Raw genomic sequence first — 12,500 nt, 5'->3', positions numbered from 1 at the left:
ACATTTAGCACAAAGGAGAAAGTTTAGTCGCGATTTGTCTTTTTTGTGTGTGTGTGTGTGTGTGTGTGTGTGTCGCGCCAGACATGTCCTAAACAGTGAATGCTGAGTGGCTCAGATGTTGGGGTGTTGTCCTCGTGAATGTGTATTAACCCCTTCTGTTCAGGATGAAAGGCTCCCTTTGCATGATGTTGTCTGAGCACATGGCGTACTGTCACACAGATAGAGGAGGACCAGTCGCAGCAGCATTGCACACAAATACACGCACACACACACACACACACACACACATAGACACCTACACAGAGAGAGAGAGAGACATGCACACACACACACACACACACACACACACACACACAAACACACACACACACACACACACACACACACACACACACACACACATACACACCTACACAAACATACACACACACATATATACGCATGCACACACACAGAGAGAGACATACGCACACACAAACAGGCATGCTCACACACACACACACACACACACACACACACACACACACACACACACACACACACACACACACACACACGCACGCACAGCTGTGCGTGTGAAGCTCCTGTCAGACAGCAGGCTGCAGTCAGCGGCAGGCTGCTGCTTTAACTGCCTTAACTGCTCTAACTGCTTCCGCTCCTCGCGACAGTGAAAAGTGGCAGACCTGACGGTGTTGTGAGGGTGGTGTGAGGGTGGTGTGAGGGTGGTGTGAGGGTGGTGTGAGAGTGTGATTTTGTGCTCTTTCATAGCCTGAAGCACAGCGGCGCCATCCCAAGGCTTTAGATAGACACTTCTCCAGATAGACACGAGGGAACATTCCAGAAGTTGTTTTTTTTTTTTTTTTTTTTCCTTTTTCCCCACAGGTAGCCGTGCTATGTCATTATTGTATTTGGTGAGGCTCTTGGCGGGACAGCAGGGGGCCTGCTTGAAGGTAATGGGGAATGGACGTCTCTCCCCTTATCTGTTCATTTCTTCCTTTTCTTCTATCGTGCCCTCTCTTTTATCTGTTCATGTTATCACCTCTCTTATCTCTCCCCAACTCTCACTCCTTCTCTACTCTGTCTTTGCTCCCCTTCTCTCAGTCTTTCTCTTTTTCTACTCTCTCCTCCTCCCTTCTCTCACTCTTTCTCTACCCCTTCTCTTCAAAACTGTCCCCTGTGCACTTTCCACTCCACAAGCACTGTACCTCTTTCTCTCCTCTTCTCTCTACTCCTACCTTTTTTCACCTTCTCTATCCATCTATCCCAATTCTCTCTCTCTCTACCTCTCTACTGCTCCCCCTTCTCTCTCTACTCCTCTATCTCTCTCTTCACTCCTCCCTCTCTCTCTCTACCTCTCTACTACCCTCCCTCTCTCTCTACTCCTCTATCTCTCTCTCTACCTCTCTCTACCTCTCTCTCCACTCCTCCCTCTCTCTCTACCTCTCTACTACCCCCTCCCTCCCTCTCTCTCTCTCTCCACTCCTCTCTCTCTCTCTCCCTCTCCCCCTGCCGGTGTGCTCAGAGGTGCTGGGATGGGGTTAGTTTGCTGATACAGAGCTCTTTCTGGCCTCTGATGTGGCAGTAATTGAGTGTAATTTGGTTTCCTGCAGTAAACCTAATGGAGTGGATAGAGAAAGAGAATGAGAGAGGGAGAGAGGGGGAGAGAGAGAGAAAGATAGGACGAGAGGTAAAGAGGAAAAGTGTCAGGTAAGAGAGGAAAAACACCAGCAGACGAGAGAGGGAGAAAGAGAGAGAGAGAGAGAGAGAGAGAGATACAGAGAGAAAAGCTGAAGGAAAGGGTTTCGGGGGCAAAGCACTCAAGTGTCAAGCAAAACACAGCTGACACATTCAAAGGGTCCCAGCCGAGCGCGGCCTGAACCACTGTAAAACACACACACTCTCACACACACTGACACAGACACGCAGGCACACATACAAACACACTCACACACACATAGACACACACAACTGGTATTTCTTACAGCATACTGCAGGCTAAAACCTGTCAGCCTGTCCCTGTGCAGTTGAACCCCTGCAGACACATACACACACAAACTGAACACTCAAACACTATTTAGTTCTAATATTCTGCTCAGATAACGATCACTCACAAATGATCTCACAGAGATAGATTTCCACAGCTCCCTAAACATGGTAATGGAAGAATTATTCCTGTATATCTTTAGGTAGTTAGTTAGTTAGTTAGTTAGCATGTAGTTAACATGTAATTACGTATTTATTACAATGTATACATGGATTCACTACACTGTAGACATGTCATGAAGCAATGCCGTGGGAGTGCACATATATCAAGGTCTGACGTGCCCGCAGGATAGAGTGAAGAGTGAGGGAAGAGAGGAGAGAGGAGAGGAGGAGAGGAGGAGAGGAAGAGGAGGTGAGGAGAGGACAGAAGAGGTGAGGAGCGAGGTGAAGAGGAGAGAAGAGGTGAGGAGAGGGGTGAATAGGAGAGAAGAGAAGAGAGGAGGCGAGAAGAGAGGAGATGAGGAGAGAGTAGTGGAGGAGAGAAGAGAGGGGAGGAGAGAGGAAAGAGGAGGTGAAGAGAAAGGACAGAAGAGGTGAGAGGAGGAGAGGAGAGGAGAGGGGTGGAGCTGCATCTGTTCTGCATATGGGCACCAGTACCAGCTCCAGTAAATTAGCGCTCACACATGTGCGCATACTGCTGAGTCCAAAACACAACACACACACACACACACACACACACACACACACACACACACACACACACACGGAAAATGGCTTATCCACCTCCAACACCCTCATCATTAGTTAATTTGTATGCAGGAGAGATAGACATTAACACAGAGAGAGAGAGAAAGAAAGAGAGAGAGAGAGGGATGAGTGAAAGCTGGCTGTCGATCCACCAAGCGTTCCGCTCTGCTAACAATGCCTGTTCTCTCATTATCAGCTCTCTTCACCCCATCCATCCATCCATCTCCCTCTCTCTCCCTCTCTCTCTCCCTCTCTCTCCCTCTCTCTCTCTCTCTCCCCCTCTCTCTCCCCCTCCTTCTCTCAAGTCTTTTTAGTTATCCATCTGTCCTTCTTCATTCCCCTCACCTGCTCTCTTTTATTCTCTCTAGCTACTCCTCTCTCCTGATCTCTCTATCCCTTCATCCCTGCATTTTATGTCTGCCTCCATCACTGTCATACCATCACTTCCTTTTTTCATACTAGTTTCATTCTTGTCTTCTCCAACTTTATTTCTCTCTCTTTTCACCCGCAGTTCTTTTGTGCTCCCTTTCTTTCTGTCTGCTCTCCTCTCTCTCTCTCTCTCTCTCTCTGACTGTTTCATGCCCTCCTTCTCTGCTATCATCCTCTTTCATCCATCTCTCTCTCCTCCCTGCTCTACACTCTCTCTCTCTCCATTTCTCTATCCCTCCTTCTCTCTTCCACCTGGTTTCTGTTCTTTCCCCACTTTCTCTTCCATCAGGCACTTTCATCCCTCCATCTCTCTGTCCTCCCTGACCTCCTCCCTCTCTCTCTCTCTCTCTCTCTCTCTCTCTCTCTCTCTCTCTCTCTCTCTCTCTCTCCATCTCTGTCTGGCTGTGGCCGCTGGTCGTTAGCCGCTCTCTGGGCGAGATGTGACATTTGCGGCGCTATGGGGAAGTGGCGCCATGCTACGGCTATTGATCTGTTTCCCCACAATAATTTGGTGTTGCCATGAGCGAGCAACTTCAATTAGCATCAATATGATAACACACACATTCTCTCTCTCTCTCTCTTTCTCACACACACACACACACACACACACGCCTAAGTGGATAAGTAGACAGATAGACAGACGGACACACATACATTTATCAATTCAATTCAATGGATAAGCCACATATAGGCAGATTTACAGACAGACAGGCAGGCTCGCTATCTATCTCTCTCTCACACACACACACACACACACGCACGCACACGCACGCACACGCACACACACACACACACACACTGTGCCCTGAAGAGTACTTGCAGTTTGCACACACGGGCAATAAACTGACAATCTTCAAGTGATCCTCGCTGTTTTGCCTCCTGTATTATGAACAAACGGCCAGACGGCACTCCCTCTTCTCGGGCTCTATTCTCATCGCATATGACCAGCAGCTGTCCATCTGTAATTGGTGATCCTTTGTTCCACTTCAGAGCGGCCGCTAGCATCCTCCATTGCACGTCTTAATTAGCCAACAGTGACCAGGCAACGTCCGTGTGATTTCCCCCCCTCTTCTGCCGTGTGTGCCATATGGTGATGGCGGTGATGGTGGGATTGAGGTTTAAGACATGATGAGTGTGCCGAGGACAGAACTTGAGAGGCGAGAGAGAATCTCTTTCGGTAGATGAGAGCCCGAGCTCATTACTGCCGGAGAGAGAAATAATCATCTTTAAAAACCAAGATATGAAACATTAAGTATCCCATGTGTTCGAGGAAGAGCTGTTTCTATTTCAGTTCCATTTTAACTTGCACAACAAATAAATAGAAGCATCCCAATGGAATGTGCTGTGGTGTGGGTGTGTGTGTGTGTGTGTTTTGGGGGGGGCGTTTGTTGATCATTTTTCTAAGCTTCACAATACGCCACTAAATAGCAAAATCTACAGCACGGAAATTCCCATCAGACCATCGATCACCCCATTCTGTCTTCTGCTGCAACTATTACACACACACACACACACACACACACGTTCCCGAGACAATTTGCTTCCTCTCGCCGTAATTCATACGTCCTCTGCACACTTAATTCACTGGAACGTCGTTCCATCGATTTCTGCCCGCCGACGTCGGCGTTCCCCCCACCCCCCCCCCCCCCCCCCCCATGCAGCCTCGGCGGCGGCGTCGTCGCCTGGGCCCGCGGGGTCGAGTGCGGAGCGGGGAACGAGGCAAATGAGCGAACGTGATTCATCCTCGTTCACATCTTCACACTGTTTCCCGTTTAATTGGAGTGACTTTCATGCTGAAGTAATCGGGTCTGGAGCCGCGCATTAGACAAATGAAAATTAATGCATTCTGGTTTATTAGCATTCACGCGTTGCCGCCACAAGTCTCCCCAACTAGATGCCTGTTGCAAATTAAAAATACTTAAGTGTGCCACCTGTATCCTCTGCCTTCCCATCTCCATTTTCTGAAGTCAAGTGTGATGTGAGTGGGATTTAACATACGCACACAGACACACACACTTTTTTCCCAAAGTGTGTTTTGTAAAGCTTTGTTATTTGGATTGACGATAACTTCCTATTGTGTGACTTGCTAAAAATGCATCTCTATGTTCTCTCTATAAAATGCTCTATTATTGCTACGGTCAGTCTATATCCTGACTGTGGAAGACATTCCAGTCACTATACTGAGAAAAGAAACCTTCAGAGATTACACTGTTACACTGTCAATTGTTTCATGCTTATGGTATTTGTCAAATAAAAAGGCTGTGCCTATAGAAGGATATATGTTATATTCTAGAATATAACATATATCTAGAATATATATTCTTATGTTGTGTTGTGTCATAAGAAGGAATTAAGTACACTGTATTATTTATCTGAGATGCCCCCAGGAGGTACATGGGTTTCATCAGGTCCCTTTCCACAGGTCCCTTGATTTTATACACCTGTGGAAAGGGACCAGAGGAAACCAGGCTCTTTCCACATTCCTGTACATGTCCAGTATTCTATTATTCCAAGTAAAGCGCCTCACATCCTGTTCATAGCTCAGTTGCATCAGTTCCATCTTACGGTGATTGAAGTTCCACAGTATGAGAACCAGAGCACCTGGGGCCTCGCTTATTAAAACGTTGCGTAGAAACCATCATACATTTGATCAAAGATCATTTCTGAGATGATTGCACGTGTGATTCAGAAAGAAATGTGCACACAAAAAAACGTGCGCATATAAATCACAAATGATCATGAAATGGTGCATCGAGTGTACAGAGTTTTTGGTATCTGCCTTGTGTATCCCCCTTTATTCAGACCACTAATAAAAGGGTTGGAATTTAAAATATAGACTACATTCTAAACATAATGTTTCAGATAATATTTCTTTTTGCCCATGTTTTTGGTTGGCATTAGCAGTGTAAGAAGTGTAGTCTACTGTAGCCTATAGTTCGCCTATAGTTATTCCTCATTAATTCTGCATGTGAGGATTCAGGCTTTTATTCCTTATTTGTTTTAATGACCCGTGGCCTAAACATTACCCTTTACCACTACGTTCACCCTTTACCTTTAGCTGTCGTTATCTTCATCTTTTGCTCCGTCCTCGTCATGTATTTCCCAGCCTCTCTCAGCCACCATGAGCCCCGTGCAGAACTGAACACCTGTGAACACAAACACACAGCCCGGCTTCAGAAGAATAACTTCAAAACACTTGTTATAGCGTATTAGGTTAATAAACTTCAGTGGGTAAAAGTGTGTTCCAAGATCTGTTTCTGGAATCGAACCCGATGAGGCCGATGGCTTCTCAGGGGTGATACTGTACGTCGCTCCCCCTCAGCCCACGCAGTAACACAATGTACACAATAGCAGTCGTTTTCATCCAGAGGGACACACAGTGTAGTGTAGCGCAGCTACATAGAATAGAATAGAATAGAATATATACTTTTTTGATCCCGTGAGGGAAATTCAGTTTCTCTGCATTTAACCCAATTTAACCGAATTAGTGAACACACAGCACACAGTGAACACACAGTGAGGTGAATCACACAACCCAGAGCAGTGAGCTGCCTGCCCAACCAGCGGCGCTCGGGGAGCAGTGAGGGGTTAGGTGCCTTGCTCAAGGGCACTTCAGCCGTGGTGGACTGGTCGGGGATCGAACCGGCAACCCTCCGGTTACAAGCCCGATGCGCTAACCAGTACACCACGGCTGCCCACATGGATGGCTAAGGAAGGTAGTGGTTTTCATGTGTGGATAATTTGCAACAACCTGCACACCGGCCTCCGGGGGGGGGGGGGGGGGGGGGGGGTTTGTCATAGTTGGAATTGTCCTATCGCCCCTTCCTCACAGTGCCCCTGCATGCCATGCCACACACACACATACACACACACACACACACACACGCGTATAGGATATGCAAAGTAGTAGTCTGCCATGTGCCACATGCCACACACCTACACTGTAAAAAATGGCTGTGAAATTCACAGTTATTTACAGGAAATTTCACAGTAGCACTACTGTATATGCTTTTTACAGTAGAATGTTGTAAAATTTACAGTAACGCCCCTACAATTACAGTAGTCCAAGTGTTACTGTAGACATTACAGTAGTCAAAGCACTACTGTAAAACAAACACAGTATAGCCACTATAGTACTGTAAATAGTAAAGTAAACTACTGTATTTTTTCTTTTCAACAATTGGCCAGTAAGTTACTGTAAATACTACTGAAATCACAGTATTTAATTGTTTTTCATTTTACAGTGAATGCATAAAATACTGTAAATGGAAATGCGGTACCTTTACTGTAAAAAGTATTCACAGTAACTTGCTGGCAACAATTGGGCAGTAAGTTACTGTAAAACTACTGAAATCACAGTATTTAATTGGTTTTCATTTCACAGTGAATACATAAAATACTGTAAATGGAAATGCGGTACCTCTACTGTAAACTACAATTACAGTAGTAAGTGTTACCGTAGAAATTACAGTAGTCAAAACACTACTGTAAACAAATCACTATAGCCACTAGTAGCCTAGGCTACTGTAAATAGCCTACTGTGTTTTCCCTTTTCTAATCTTATCTTTCTTTTAACTCATAATGACATACCAGAGACGGTTGAGAAAGTCAATTTGATGTCAAGAATTAAGGCTTTGATCACACTATTGAGCAAGCATAACACATTTCAGCCTAATAATTTTCCATGATTGTTTATAACGGCTGCTTGCTTATCGCCTCTTGATAAGCGCATGCGCACACGCAGTAATTCCCATCCCCCACCCCTGACTTTTCAACTCCAGCCAGAGTGACTTCGCTTCAACCGTCACTTTTCAACCATGAATCTGACTGCAATCTTCAACTCTGTACAAACATCATATTCAAGGTAAGAATTACAGTACTTTTGTATGCCAATTGAAAACGGGAATTTATTAGAAATGTATTGTTTTCACAATGAAATGTTAACCAAAGCCATTATTGTCATGTTAGAATACAACATATCGATAGCTAGAACTAGCGAGCTAACGTCGCTAGCGTTAGCGATGTTAGCTGTTAATGTTAACTTTTCCAGTAACTAACTTAACCATCATATGGGATTTTTCGAATGATAGTCAATATCATATCTAGCAATAATTCAGTCTGATATGTCGTTGTGAATGTAGAGTTTTAGTTTGAATGAAATATCAGACGCAAGTAGCTTAGCTTAAAGTGGCTGTTACCATGCAGGCTGAAGGCTGAAGTTAGCTAGCAGACAGACACAGGTGAAAGTTGTTAACGTTAGCAGCTAGTTAGTAACATTACTTTGCGAACTCCATGGGGCATGGGTAGTTAACATTAAACTTAATACATGTAGTGTTGATGCATAATATGTAGTGTTGCTATAACTGGAAAGAGGACCAGTAAAACAAATGAATGAAGTAGGCTGATGTGTAAGTTATCTCACCCCTAATTTAGGAACTGTAGTTTTGCATAGTCATGCTCATAGATCCGTCATATAGTGGATGTGAAAGGGGAGCATTTGGGGAATTTCAATTACCAGAAATATCATGCCGATAAGTAAAGGGATCTTTAGTTTGTGAAGGGTAGTGTTTGGCTAAATGGTATTCATTTTATAGCCTTTATTTGCCCAATGTTTGGTGACTTACATTGAGGCATGTGTTTATTTAAGATGCATGTGAGTGTAGTAGTGCTTCAGTGATGGTCTTTTCATGTTCTGTGTGTTTTGCAATGTATTAATTAATGTAAGCCTCTTTCTGTTCCCTCTGTTAGTAGGTGGTGTGAGGACTGCTGCCCTGAAAACGCTGTGTCAGAGACACTTAGGCTGTGTGCATTTTGGAATGTTCCAAATGTGTGTCACTTCCATAAGGAAGAAGTTCCAAGCCTGTAAGTGAGTTCACTCACCAAATAGAGACACACGCATATAGCATTTAATATGTGTGCATGTACTGTATTTGTGTCTGTAACTGTTTAGTTTATCCCCTCCTTTCATGTGTCTGTTATGACTTTGTGGGCTCAACTGTCAACAACTGTCCAGGGCGAAGTCGGTCTACCCTGATGGCACTACCTGATGGCACTACCCTGATGATGTCTGTTAGCCATGGCTGCTGCCCTCAACATGGTGTAAGTGTTTGTGTTTTATTTATGTTCATAAATAAACTGATATCAAGAAGTAACATAGATGGTGGCAAGGGTGCCTCATGGCAAGGTAATTATCATTTCTATTTCTACATCTGATTGTCTTGCTTATTTTTTAAAGCTATGATTTGTTTTGTATGGCAATTGCTGTTTATTAACAAATCATATGGCAATTGCTGTTTATTCTTTTTAGGAGCCATCCAGAAGTCCCAGCCTGGAGCCAGAGGCTGCTATTGCAAGTCAGATGGGAGATGGCCTACAGTATGTTAGGCATCAGAAAAGTGGTGTACGCATGAAGGCAGAGTTGCCGCAGGCAATTATGAGATTAGGTATGATATCACATAGACATACTTCTGTTCAGAAGTGTAGGGTCACTTCGAAATGTCCCCTTAAAAAAAAAAAAACACTGGACATATCAAAGTGAACTCCCAAACTTTGCTATGGTGGTGTATTGTACACATCTGCATTACTTCTATCTATTGCACCTGACTAGTGTGGGTTTGCTTTTATTTGTCACACAACCGGAGTAGTTTGCATTAATTACTGTATATTCATGAACGGGGTCAATTGTAATGTATGCTTTCTTTCTCTTTTTCAGACACTTGACATTTACTGCGAAAGGTACCATCAGAGCACCTCTCCCTACCCTGCAGGATACCTATACCAGAAGAGTACAACAACGGCCCAAAAGTATTTCAAAAGACATTTCACGCTCTGACCACGGACTGTTTAAACCACTGAGGTCAAGCAGACGTCTCTGTTCCCACGTGGCAGACTGAGGGAACACCCACAAAACAGACTGGGGATGAGTTTCTTTACTCCGCATCCTGTACACACACAACTCCTTATACTACATTACATAGACTTGCCAGTTGCCATACTGCACTTACACACACTGCGCTTTTAACCCCCTTATCTGTGTCAAATCAGATAAGGTTGTGGTTGAATTCAAACCATGTCTACTGTTGTCTGTCAACATCCACTTCAGTCATACATTTGAAATGTCTTAAATAAATAACAAAAGTAAAAATTGTTTTATTGTCTGCAGTTAACTGAAATATTTTGGAATATGAGTTATTCTATTAATGATTGCTAATGTAAGTTCAATTGAATTCACAGTATTTAACTGACCTAGCTTCTACAGGAAAACAACCAATACTGTAAATACAACTAAAAAAAAAAAAATCTTAATTTAAAATCAATTGTTTTTCACTTTACAGCGAATACATAAAATACTGTAAATGAAAATGCGGGACCTTTACTGTGAAAAGTATTCACAGTAACTTACTGGCAACAATTGGCCAGTAAGTTACCGTAAATGGAAATACAGTACCTTTACTGTAAAAGGTTTTCACAGTAACTTACTGGCAACAATTGGCCAGTAAGTTACTGTAAATGGAAATACAGTGCCTTAACTGTAAAAGGTATTCACAGTAACTTACTGGCAACAATTGGCCAGTAAGTTACTGTGAATGGAAATACAGCACCTTTACTGTAAAAGGTTTTCACAGTAACTTACTGGCAACAATTGGCCAGTAAGTTACTGTAAATACGACTGAAATCACAGTATTTAATTGTTTTTCATTTTACAGTGAATATATAAATACTGTAAATGGAAATACAGTACCTTTACTGTAAAAGGTATTCACAGTAACTTACTGGCCAATTGTTGCCAGTAAGTTACTGTAAATTTTACAGTAAATTTTTTACAGTGTACTTACATATTCCCCCAAGTTGCCAGGTGACCCTATACACACATTTCCTCTGATATCTGCTCTTCACACACACACACACACACACACACACACACACACACACACACACACACACACACACACACACACACACACACACACACACACACACACACTTATATTATATATATGCAAAGTAGCCGGATGGCATGTGGGTGCACACACTCTTAACACACCTTCAAATATATATGCAAACCAGAAAGCTCGCATGAGGTATGAGAGGGTAGGGGCTCATTTTCTCTCTCTCTCTCTCTCTCTCTCTCTCTCTCTCTCTCTCTCTCTCTCTCTCTCTCTCTCTCTCTCACTTTCTTTCTCTCTTTCACACTCACACACACAAACACACACACACACCAGCACACACACAAGCACACAAGCACACACACACACACACACACACACACACACACACACACTCACGCTCTTAAGGTCATATAGATGGTTATGAATCACGGCAATTGGTGTGAACTGTTCTTTTAAATGGGATCAAAGTGTTATGATTCCTTCATGCTAATACCGCATCAGTGTCACAGCGTCACAGCACAAGAGAAGGAGATAAGAGAAGGAGAGTGAGGAGCGGAAGGATTCATCTCCTGTGGGTGAAGCCTTTTAGAATAGAACACACACGCTTTCACATCAGAACAGAACAAAAAAAACCAAAGCAGAACTGCACGCCTCAAATGGAATATTTATAAGATCCAGCCATAAGGTAGAATATGAAAACGCTATCGCACGCGCACGCGTGTTTCATATTCACAGACGTTATACCTGCTTACAGTCAGGCCCTCAGTCATTTCACACAGTCAGTTTCAGAGTCAATGCCAATGCATGGACCACTTCATATACAGAAGCTTCAATGAGCCTCATTTTCCCACGATGGTGGACGTCAGCACACGTCTGAATGTCTCTGGAGACAGAAATCAAGTCAGGCTGGCAGGAGCGTGTGGAGGAACAGTGACAGCAGTCTGACATGTTTATATAAAAACACTGTCAGTATAATTTACTCTAACGGATGAGGTAGGGTAATCTGCATAGTGCTGCTCAACAGACGTGGCCAATCTATAAAGGGAAGCGAACATGGCGAGTGATTGGTTGGTTGATGTCCTGAAAGTGACACAGAGCAATTGATGTAGACCTTGTTATATAATCAACTCATAAATACAGGATATAAGTGACCGGTACTGTTTAAACTAACGCAGCTTCTCTCGTCCAATCAGAGCGGGCTATCGTGGCCTTTGGGAACGGGACAGACCAGAAGCATGAACCGAACCAACCGGGCGCGACCATCCAGGCGACCACCACGGCAACCAACAGTCACAACCATCGACAGACAACAGCTAGCACCACAACTGCCATCGCCATGGAAACAGAGCAGAACATCCTGAGTGCTCAGATTCCCACACAGGTGAGCATGGGGGGAGAGAGAGACAGAGAGAAAGAAGGAGAGAGAGAGAGAGAGAGAGAGAGAGAGAGAGA

General features: G+C 43.9%; 1 protein-coding gene and 1 long non-coding RNA gene across 2 annotated transcripts in view; both read left to right on the top strand.

The window, feature by feature from the left end:
- The window catches only part of gfra4a (GDNF family receptor alpha 4a), a 49,322-nt gene that overhangs the window by 35,032 nt on the left and 1,790 nt on the right, over window positions 1–12,500 (top strand). The window contains exon 7 of the mRNA XM_062522186.1: window positions 12,242–12,429. Coding sequence (XP_062378170.1) covers window positions 12,242–12,429 — 188 coding nt within the window. The remainder of the gene's footprint in view (window positions 1–12,241; window positions 12,430–12,500) is intronic.
- LOC134067087 (uncharacterized) lies at window positions 8,310–10,221 on the top strand. Its single transcript, XR_009936478.1, has 3 exons — window positions 8,310–9,258; window positions 9,467–9,602; window positions 9,872–10,221. It is a non-coding gene; the product is annotated as an uncharacterized LOC134067087 (long non-coding RNA).

Source organism: Sardina pilchardus, chromosome 20 (assembly GCF_963854185.1).
Source record: "Sardina pilchardus chromosome 20, fSarPil1.1, whole genome shotgun sequence".
NCBI classification, from domain to species: domain Eukaryota; kingdom Metazoa; phylum Chordata; class Actinopteri; order Clupeiformes; family Clupeidae; genus Sardina; species Sardina pilchardus.
The sequence above is the reverse complement of the archived record's forward strand: the minus strand, read 5'-3'. Positions and strand labels throughout refer to the sequence as shown.